At 39.3% G+C, this 11,897-nt stretch overlaps 1 protein-coding gene across 1 annotated transcript; it reads left to right on the forward strand.

Moving 5' to 3' along the window:
* Nucleotides 1-8,528: 8,528 nt before the first annotated feature.
* On the forward strand, nucleotides 8,529-9,482 carry LOC118909720 (olfactory receptor 5AN1-like). The gene has a single exon (XM_036880465.2). It carries the CDS (start codon nucleotides 8,529-8,531, stop codon nucleotides 9,480-9,482), a length of 954 nt encoding a protein of 317 aa, XP_036736360.2.
* The last annotated feature ends 2,415 nt before the right edge of the window (nucleotides 9,483-11,897 follow it).

Below are 11,897 nucleotides of genomic sequence, written 5' to 3' on the forward strand. Positions count from 1 at the left end.
TTTATCCATTCATCTACTGATGGACACTTAGGTAGCTTCCATTTCTTGGCTATTGTAAATAGTGCTGCAATAAACATATGGGTGCATCTGTCTTTTTCTAACTGGAGTGCTCTATTCTGAGGGTAAATTCCTAGAAGTGGAATTTCTGGGTCAAATGGTAAATCTATTTTGAGCATTTTGAGGAACCTCCATACTGCTTTCCACAATGGTTGAACTAATTTACATTCCCACCAGCAGTGTAGGAGGGTTCCCCTTTCTCCAAAACCTCGCCAACATTTGTTGTTCTTTGTCTTTTGAATGGTAGCCATCCTTACTGGTGTGAGGTGATATCTCATTGTGGTTTTAATTTTCATTTCTCTGATAACTAGCGATGTGGAGCATCTTTTCATATGTCTGTTGGCCATCTGAAATTCCTTTTTGGAGAACTGTCTGTTCAGTTCCTCTGCCCATTTTTAAATTGGATTCTTTGCATTTTTTTGTTGATGTGTATGAGCTCTTTATATATTTTGGATGTCAACCCTTTATCAGATCTGTCATTTATGAATATATTCTCCCATACTGTAGGGTACTGTTTTGTTCTATTGATGGTGTCCTTTGCTGTACAGAAGTTTTCAGCTTGATATAGTCCCACTTGTTCATTTTTTCTGTTGTTTCCCTTGCCCGGGGAGATATCTTCATGAATAAGCCACTAATATTTATGTCCAAGAGATTTTTGCCTATGTTTTTTTCTAAGAGTTTTATGGTTTCATCACTTACATTCAGGTCTTTGATCCATTTCGAATTTACTTTTGTGTATGGGGTTAGACATTGGTCCAGTTTCATTATCTTACATGTAACTGTACAGTTTTGCCAGCACCATCTGTTGAAGAGACTGTCATTTCCCCATTGTATGTCCATGGCTCCTTTATCGAATATTAATTGACCATATATGTTTGGGTCTGAAATCTCTAATCTGTTCCACTTGTCTGTGGCTCTACTCTTGTGCCAGTACCAAATTGTCTTGATTACTATGGCTTTGTAGTAGAGCTTGAAGTTAGGGAGTGAGATCCCCCCAACTTTATTCTTCTTTCTCAGGATTGCTTTGGCTATTTGGGGTCTTTTGTGTTTCCATATGAATTTTTGAACTATTTGTTCCAGTTCATTGAAGAATGTTGCCAGTAATTTGCAGGGATTGCATCAAATCTGTATATTGCTTTGGGCAGGATGACCATTTTGACTATATTAATTCTTCCTAACCAGGAGCATGGGATGAGTTTCCATTTGTTAATGTCCTCTTTAATTTCTCTTAAGAGTATCTTATAGTTTTCAGGGTATAGGTTTTTCACTTCTTTGGTTAGGTTTACTTCTAGGTATTTTATTCTTTTTGATGCAGTTGTGAATGGAATTGTTTTCCTGATTTCTCTTTCTATTGGTTCATTGTTAGTGTATAGGAAAGCCACAGATTTCTGTGTGTTAATTTTGTATCCTGCAACTTTGCTGTATTCCGATATCAGTTCTAGTAGTTTTGGAGTGGAGTCTTTATGGTTTTTTTATGTACAATATCATGTCATCTGCAAGTAGTGACAGTTTAACTTCTTCTTTACCAATCTGGATTCCTTGTATTTCTCTGTTTTGTCTAATTGCCGTGGCTAGGACCTCTAGTAATATGTTAAATAACAGTGGGGAGAGTGGGCATCCCTGTCTAGTTCCCGATCTCAGAGGAAAATCTTTCAGCTTCTCGCAGTGTCTGAATGATTTTTGAGTGGACCAGATTCTTCTGCCTTCTCATGGAAGTAGACGTTGTCACAGGCAGGTGGCATGTGTGTCAGCTGGGAGAAAAGTCCCTTCCTTCTTGTTGGTTGCTTTGCCCTTCTCCGCTGCCTGTGCCATCTATCCGCACACTGGGAGGCTGTCTCTGGGATAATGCCTGAGCTGCAGTGGGTGGGGTGACCCTGAGGATAACCTACACACTGTGGGCGGTCAGTGATGTGCCCACACAGTGTGCGGGCACACTGTGAATGGTGTCCCTTCATGCCTTCTGGTCCTTGCTAAGGCTTCCATTGCCTGTGCTGGTTACCCTTACCTTTGGAGGCAGTCTCTGGGACAATCTCCTGATCTGCCATGGGCAAGGTGGCCCTCTGTCTAGCCTAGAGCAGTGCGGTGGGTCACAGCCATGCCAGGTGTGTTCTCCTCTGAGAATGGCCCCCCCTCCTGCCTTCCAGACCTTGGTCTGGCTTCTGCTGCCTGTGCTGGTTACCCGCCCCCTGGGTGCAGACTCTGTGATAATATCCTGAACTGCCATGGTCAGGGAAGTTCTCAGGATATCCCAGTGCACTTAGGGTGTTGGCAGACACAGCAGGGTGTGGTATCCTGCAAAAACGGCTCCACTTCGTGAATTCTGCACCTTGCTCTGGCTTCCGCTCTCTTTCTAGGTTAGCTGTGAGCTGGTAGGAAACTCTGTGTAGTTGCAGTGGGTTGGGCTGTTCTCTCACTGCTCTGTAGTGGTGGCAGGTCAGCCATTTTTCTTGTAACACTATCCGGGGGGAATGAATTGGTGGTTGCTTATTGCCATGAGGGGCTTTGGGGCTGCTTTATCCCCCAGAAGGTTAGGGGGCCTGAAGTTCCTCAAGATTCCCAGCCTGCTGGGCTGTGTGCTCTGACGATTTTGTCTAGCTGTTGAGCCCTTGTCCCTTTAAGACTTTTGAAAAGTGCCTGCTTTTCTTTTGTCTCAGTGGAGCCAGCTGTTGGGACCCACTCACAGTCTCCATCTCGAATTTTAGTTTTCCATTTCTCTAATATCCAGCACACCATGCAATGTGTGTCTGTACTCCTGGGGCAGATTACTAGGGCTGGTTATTTTGGAGATCTGTGCTTCCACTCCCTCCCCACTCTGATTCTTTTCTTCCCACCAGTGAGCTGGGGTGTGGGGAGTGCTCAGGTCCCACCGGGTCACGGATTTGTATCTTATCCTTTTCATGAGATGCTGAGTTCTCACAGATGTGGTTGTAGTCTGGCTGTTGTAGTGTATCTTCTGGTCTCTCTTTTAGTAATAGTTGTATTTTCAAAAATATGTATGGTTTTGGGAGGCGATTTCCGCCGCCCTACTCATGCCGCCATCTTGAGCCTTTGACCTAGTTATTTTATAACTGGAAATTTGTACGTTTTTTTAAAAAATTTATTTTATTACCATTAATCTATAATTACATGGAGGATATTATGTTTACAAGGCTCCCCCCTTTACCAAGTACCCCACACATCCTGTTCACAGTCACTGTCCATCAACATAGTAAGATGCTGTAAAATCACTACTTGTCTTCTCTGTGTTGCACAGCCCTCCCCATGCCACCCCCAAACTATACATGTTAATCGTAATGCCCCCTTTCTCTTTTTCCCACCCTTATCCCTCCCTTCCCACCCTTCTTCCCCAGTCCGTTTCCCTTTGGTAACTGTTAGTCCATTCTTGGGTTCTGTGTTTCTGCTGCTGTTTTGTTCCTTCAGTTTTGTTTTGTTCTTATACTCCACATACGAGTGAAATCACTTGGTACTTGTCTTTCTCCACCTGGCTTATTTCATTGAGCATAATACACTCTAGCTCCATCCATGTTGTTGCAAATGGTAGGATTTGTTTTTTCTTATGGCTTACTAATATTCCATTGTGTATATGTACCACATCTTCTTTATCCATTCATATACTGATGGACATTTAGGTTGCTTCCGTATTTTGGCTATTGTAAATAGTACCACGATAAACATAGAGGTGCATCTGTCTTTTTCAAAATGGAGTGCTGCTTTCTTGGGGTAAATTCCTGGAAATGGAATTCCTGGATCAAATGGAATTTCTATTTTGAGCATTTTGAGGAACTTCCATACTGCTTTCCACAATGGTTGAACTAATTTACATTCCCACCAGCAGTGTTGGAGGGTTTCTCTTTCTCCACAACCTCGCCAACATTTGTTGTTGTTTGTCTTTTGGATGGTAGCCATCCTTATGGGTGTGAGATAATATCTCAATGTGGTTTTAATTTTCATTTCTCTGATGACAAGCGATGTAGAGCATCTTTTCATGTGCCTGTTGGCCATCTGAATTTCTTCTTTTGAGAACTGTCTATTCAGCTCCTCTGCCCATTTTTTAATTGGATTATTTGCTTTTTGTTTGTTGAGGTGTGTGAGCTCTTTATATATTTTGGATGTCAACCCTTTATCAGATGTGTCATTTACGAATATATTCTCCTATACTGTAGGATACCTTTTTGTTCTATTGATGGTGTTCTTTGCTGTACAGAAGCTTTTCATCTTGATATAGTCCCGTTTGTTTATTTTTGCATTTGTTTCCCATGCCTGGGGAGATATATTCAAGAAGAGGTCACTTATGTTTATGTCTAACAGATATTTGACTGTATTTTTTTCTAAGAATTTTATGGTTTCATGAGTTAAATTCATGTCTTTGATCCATTTTGAATTTACTTTTGTGTATGGGGTTAGACAGTGATCCAGTTTCATTATCTTACATATAGCTGTCCAGTTTTGCTGGCACCATCTGTTGAAGAGACTGTCATTTCCCCATTGTATGTCCATGGCCCCTTTATCAAATATTAGTTGACCATATATGTTTGGGTTAATGTTTGTAGTCTCTATTCTGTTCCATTGGTCTGTGGCTCTGTTCTTGTGCCAGTACCAAATTGTCTTGATTACTGTGGATTTGTAGTAGAGCTTGAAGTTGGGGAGTGAGATCCCTCCCACTTTATTCTTCCTTCTCAGGATTGCTTTAGCTATTTGGGGTCTTTGGTGTTTCCATATGAATTTTTGAACTATCTGTTCCATTTCATTGAAGAATGCTGTTGGTACTTTGATAGGGATTGCATCACATCTGTATATTGCTTTAGGCAGGATGGCCATTTTGACTATATTAATTCTTCCTAGCCAGGAGCATGGGATGAGTTTCCATTTGTTAGTGACCTCTTTATGGAAATTTGTACATTTTGATTACATTTAAACGAGTTCCTCTTTCAAAGATAGGAAGAAACCATTATTGTGGGAGTGATCTTAAGTTGGTATTTTAAATGAAGCATCAGTAAGACAGTATGGTATGTTGAAAAGGCCTCCAATTCAGAACACATAAATTACAGCTGCTATTAATAGAAGACATATTGTGGAGTAAACAGTCTGAAAGTGTTTTATTATCATTATTTTTTCACTTATGCATGGGATATAATACCAAGACTCAAAGAGTTATTGTGATGATCGATTCAGGTCAGGTATTTTAGAAATGCCCATATGTATATATCTAAAATGAAAGTGCTTTGTAAATAGGGAAGTATTTCCAGACCTATTTTATCAATATGAGGCTCTTTTACCAGCGAGCTGTTTCATGCTTGGCAAGTCCCTTAGCTCCTGTGACTTCAGATTGCCCTCTTGGAAATTGAAGGCATTGGACTCGATGATCCCTAGATCATCTCCAGCTCTGATGTCTCCAAGTTTGCTGAAAGAAAACTACCATCATGGGCTCAGCATTGGACTATGGGGATTTAGGGAATGGACCCCAGAGAGACGTGACAAAGAGGGGAGGAAATGAGCAGGAAGAAAAACTCCATGACAACCATATCTCTGGAGAGCAAGTACCTGGGGCTTTTCTCCCTCTGCCTTTTCTCCTGGCTCCACCGCCCTTGACAACACATTTGAGAGAACAATGTGCAGGCATCTCTCTGGCTGTGAGTGGACAGCCAGTTAATAGTGTAATGCTCTTGCTTGGAGTGCAGTAGGGGCCACCAGGGAAACTCCTTTGGAAAAGAAATAAGCAACTTCAACCTTTGATGAGAACTCTGTGTTCCTGGGAGATCTGGGTCAAGGTGAGAGGGCAAGATTAGAGGGATCAGTGGATTCCGTGCTGTCTCAATAGTGTGTGGTCCTCTGGGTAGGACCTGTGTGGACGAGGTTTGTGGTCCTCAGTGTCTCCCGTTCATCAGTCTCCCTCCCTCCACCTCCACAACCTCCACTTAGGGCCCTTCCTTGGGTTTCTTCTTACCCATGCTGTCTGACCTTTAATGAAAAGGTTAGTATCTTAACTAAAATTTTAGGTATTACTTTGGGGTGAGGGATAGAAATTGAGTCCTAGTTCTATAGCTTTTTAAGGATGCCGTCTTGAACTCTGTTACCTTCACTTTTTTCACCTTTAAATGAGGATAATAGGATCATATAATATCTACTGGGACAATGTCTATTGAGCCTAACACATTTCAGAAGTTCGTAACTGAACTCTGAATAAAAAGTACTAATCTAATGAATTTTTGGAGAGTTTCCTAAGATCAAAACACGCTTGTCTGTGTTTCCTAACATCATCCATCCCAAAGACCCTTTCATGTAAAATTTTTGTTTGAGGAATGGGTTTTACAATTATAACAATTAATATGATATATATGTAAGTATATTGCTTTGATTCATAAGTTCTGAGTATTAACAGACAAGCTGATCACTACATAACGACAGGACAGAGTGCTCATGTATATTTCCAGTGGCCTTTTGAAATACTTCAAATAGTTTTCCATTGTCATCTTTGGACACTCTGGGCTATGGAGGCACTAGTGCTTGTGACACAATCTCAGAGATGCCCACCCAAGCACAGGCAGATCTGGTCTGTCTCTCTTAGATTCTTTTACTTAGAGTTTTCATCATTTAGCAGGATCCTGACTCTCTTAACCAGGTTTTGTACCCTGCACAACTTGCCACTTAACCATGTCTTAATAGGTCAGATTGGAAACAGTTTGGATTAACTATATACACATAGTAATATCTTCAACCATATTAATGCCTATCACTGTTTCTTCTGCAAAATGTCTTGGGAAATGCTAAGCACATGGAAAAAGTGAATCAAAGAGAGTGAGTATGTTCAGATTTTTTTTTCTCTTTTTCTCTAGCTTGCCAAATTTGAACAAGATAACATTTTCAGGTTCAAGTTTTTCATAAATAAAACAATCCACAATTCACTTTTTTAGGGGGAATGATGAATTACATAGAATAAATTTAGTTAAGGTTACTGATGTTATCAGAATATGATAAAAAATGAAGAATTTCACTGAGACTGCTTCATCACAGTTTGAATTATTTTCCAAACTTAATCTATCATTTTAGAATTTGGAGATGTGTGTGAGAGGTTATAATTTTAAAGGATTTTCATTGACTCTAACTCATTTTGGATAAACAATTGAGAAATTACATGGCAGGACTCTATTCAAAGTGTAGCAGAGAGATTTCAATTTCATAAACCATAATTGATAAGATATGTGTATTTTTTAAATGTCACATCCAAAATTGTTGAAACACAACATGATGGGAAGTTTTCCCTTTATTTGTTGTTCTTCATGTTATAAATGTATGTGGTTTGTCTTCATAGCTCCAGGTGATTTATTTGCTTTCCCATGAGGTCTTAGTCAACATCTACATAGAGGCAAGGTTGTCTGAGTGTTGAAAGGCTGTTGATCTCTCAGGAAATTCCCCACGTTAACTCATAAAGCTCTACTACCAATGGAATTCACATCTATGAATACAACTGATACTCATGGTTATCTGTAAGCAATGATATAAGAGCCAACTTCTATTGAAACAATTATGTGTGTCAGATCGTGTGCTGAGCACTTTGGTGAATTTCCTCATATGTATGACCCTCCAGTACCATTATGGTTCAGGAGATCTCCTTGTTCTCACTTACTATAAGTGGCCAATCTTAGTGTGTTTAAGCCACTGGGACTGGTACATGGAGCAAGAGGGTATCAGAACACAAACTTCAAAGACTGAACCTCTACCTACAGTCCCATGCTATTCCTCAGGTAGCAAAATACCCTAAATTGATAATATATTGGGATCAATAGTGAGCAGTACTAGCCTCCCTTTGGTATATTTACATGAAGGCATCCCTACAACACTTATTCTATAACTTTATTGAGCTCCCATGTTGTGCCCCCAACAATATTATGAGAGTTATGAATTGTGACACAATTTTCAGGTCTAATTGGAGATGATACATTAAACACATTTATATAAACATTTGGGAAATTATTAGTAACACGGTAAATAATTTTTTCATGGATAATAGAAGAAATTCTGAAAATCTGTTCAGGAGACCATGTGTAACAGAAGTCCTACTTCAAAATGATATACATTGATGCTACTCATGCTTTTGATTATATAAATAATTAGCAGAGGTGTTTAAAAAACTCTTATTTTCATCAATGATCTCTACTTCATATATAATAATCAGTTTAATAAACACATGTATAATAATCTATTGTTTTTTATTATCTAAGTAAATTTGTACATATATCTTCAATACTCATGGCACCTCCTGCATTAATAGAGAACCTGACACTGAACAGATACTCCTTAAGAATTCGAGATGAAAAGCCAAGGTTTTTGCACCAGGGCAGTAAGCATTTCCCTTTTTCTGGTGCTCAGTGAAGGAAAAAGCTGGCACATAGGAAATTGTCAGGGGGTCACATTTCACTTGAATCAGCAATGCACTACCTTGTCTCTTTTCTGATCTTAGGAGCACCAAGGCTATGATTAGAAGAGAAAATATTACAGAGATCACCCACTTCATTCTCTTGGGGTTCTCGGATTTTTCCAGGTTCAAAGCACTGCTATTTGTTGTGTTCCTGGTGATCTACGTTGCAACTCTGATTTGGAACCTGAGCCTCATCATATTAATAAGGATGGATTCCCACCTCCACACACCCATGTACTTCTTCCTCAGTAACCTGTCCTTCCTAGACATCTGCTATGTGACCTCCACAGCCCCAAAGATGCTCTTCGACTTCTTCCAGGAACAACATACCATCACCCTAGTGGGTTGTGCCATTCAGTACTTGTTCTTTACAACCACAGGACTGACTGAGACTTGTCTCATGACAGCCATGGCCTATGACCGCTATGCTGCCATTTGTAATCCACTTCTCTATTCATCTATCATGTCACCCACCCTGTGTGTTGGGATGGTGCTGGGATCCTACATGGCTGGAATCTCTGGTTCTGTATCCCAAGTGTGTGCCATTCTTCAACTCCACTTCTGTGGGCCTAATGTCATTCACCACTTCTTCTGTGACATGCCCCAGCTGTTAGTCCTGTCCTGCTCTGACATTTTCTTTGCCAAACTCTTACTTGCTATATTAGCACTTATCTTTGGGATAATAAATGCCCTTGTTGTCATGATATCTTATGGCTATATCGTCATCTCCATCATGAAGATCACTACAGCTAAAGGCCGGTCCAAGGCTTTCAACACCTGTGCTTCTCACCTGACAGCAGTTTCCCTCTTCTATACCTCAGGGAGCTTTGTCTATTTGAGTTCCAGCTCTGGCGGTCCTTCCAACTTTGACAGATTCGCATCAGTCTTCTACACAGTGATGATTCCCATGTTGAATCCCTTGATTTACAGTCTGAGGAACAAGGAAATCAAAGATGCCTTGAAGCGTTTGCAGAAGAAGGGTGGGTATTGCGGACATCACAGATTCTGAGATTTTTAAATATATTATAACTTCAAAATTGTCTGAATGCACAATACTGAGCATATGAACAGGTTGCTACAAATCTTACACTGCCTTTGGACAAACAAGGTTTAATTTGATGTAAGTATTATACCACGTTTGACTAAGAGGTGATACAAGTCCGCACAAACTGTATATATTTAAGTCTTGCAGCTTCATAACTTTCAGTCTACATGAGGGAGGTCTCATCATTTATTAATCTGTCCAGATGCATTTGTGAAACATTAAGTTTTAGAAACTTTTGGCCTCTTCTTGATTCTGATACTGAGCCATGAGAAACACCTGGCAGAGGCCCCAGGAGTATAAAAACCCTGTTTACTAAATATTTTAATGCAATGACATGACAGAGATTGATATTTTTTGTTTCTGACCCGAAGGGAATTAAACAGATGTAGGGTTTGTACATTTGGATGGAAACATAGCTATGCAGTTATTCTGATTTTGCATTCTGGAAACACCAGTCTGAGACAGGTAATGTTTGTTTAAGGTCTCTTTAATGCTAACCATCTAATAAAGTTTTGGTGACATCCTTATCTCCACCAGCTGTAGTCTTTGAAAGAAAGAGGTGGTTTTTATCATAAAGTTGAATAGACCGAAGGATGTGGGCCCTGCAGTGCCACTTACTTACGAGTCTAATGATGTAGTTTCTGGCCTTTAGTGTCCAATGGGGATTTTTGTTGGGAGATGCATTCAAATTCCATGTCACAACCAATAGTAGTTTCTGAGAGTGTGAGACTCAAACCTCTTTCTTTTCTGTATTAAATCCAGAAAATTTACCTTGGTTTACATAGCCAGTGGTGCACACTATCAAATTGTTTCTGATATTTCAGCATCTGTTCATATTTGGGAAGAGGAGACTTGTGTGAGAATTTGTTGTAATAATATAATACTGATATTCAATATTCCTAAAATGAAGAATAAATAGGGAAAACTGGTATACATCCTCTCCTACTGTCCATTTTCTGCTCTAATGATTTTTGATTATATGAGGTGATATAATACATTTAGTAAAATGGTTAGAGTTACTTTAATTCTGATATGTTTCTGGAAGCCTTAAAGACCATGAGAGAAAATGAATAGTAGGATGGGCAGAGTTCTCAACTCTGGCCAGGTGTTATAAGTATTTTGGTCTTTGTGATGTGATTAAAAGAATAGCAACATACATAATAGCACTGACTATTGATTTGCCTGATTGATATCAGACTTGAATAAGCTGATACAAAATAGATGTCATTACAATTACAGGTCATCTTTGGCAATTCATTGGATACTTAATGATATTTTGAGTGTGAATTCTGCTCAGTGACATGAATTATTTCATTTAGTTAAGAACTGTAAGTGAAGAGGTATTTGAAGGCTTTGCTAAATCTTTCAATAGCTTCCACATGGGCAGGACTGAGATGAGGGAAATTACTGCACCTCTGGGAAAGTATGTGAGTGCTTTCCTCCTGCCCAGGAAAGAAATGCAGTACGAACCGGTGTGTGGCCTCTGTGCCGCCATGGGCGTGCTATCTGAGGCATTGCTTCTGAAAAATGTATAATGATGGGTGACAGGTCTGTTTCGATGGGGCCATGAGAACTTCCTTAGGAGACAGACCTCTGTTAAGTTTACAAGACAGTATTTATTAGCTCTTGTGAAAAATACTGCAATAAATGTGGAGGTGCAGGTATCTTTAAATATCCTGTTTTTATTTCCACTGCATATATAGGCAGAAGTAGTATTGCTGGGTCCTATGGCAGTCCTATTAGTAGCAATTTGAGGAATTCCATAGTATTTTTAATTGTGGCTGAAAGAATTTACTTTCCCCAATGAGTGCATAATTTTCCGTTTTCTACATGTCCTTAACAACACGTTATCTTTAGTCTTCTTGATGGTGGCCATTCTAAAGGTGTAATGTGAATCTCATTTTGGTTTTCCTTTTGCATTTCCTGTGTTGTTAGTGTTGTTCAGTACCTTTTCACATACCTGTTGGCCATTTGGATGTCTTATTGGAAAAATTTATCTTCAGTTCTTTTGCCCATATTTTATTAGCTTGTTTGTTGTTTTGTTCTTGAGTTGTATGAGTTCTTTGTATCTATGGGTATCAACCCCTTATCTAATAGAGTTTACAAATATTTTATGATATATGGTTAACAGATATTTTGTATCATTCTCTGTGTTGCCTTTTCATTGATGCTTGATTGCTCCTTTTGTTGTGCAGAGGCTTTTTAGTATTATGTAATCCAATTTGTTGATTTTTCCTTTTGTTCCTTGTGCTTTTGGAGCCATATCCTAAAAATTGATTCTGTGACCAATGTCAATGAGTTCATTTCCTATCTTTTATTCTAGGAATCATATGGTTTCAGGTCAAATCTTTAATTTATTTATGGTTAATGCTTGTGCGT

This window comes from Manis pentadactyla, chromosome 9, assembly GCF_030020395.1.
Source record: "Manis pentadactyla isolate mManPen7 chromosome 9, mManPen7.hap1, whole genome shotgun sequence".
In the NCBI taxonomy this organism is placed as follows: Eukaryota; Metazoa; Chordata; class Mammalia; order Pholidota; family Manidae; genus Manis; species Manis pentadactyla.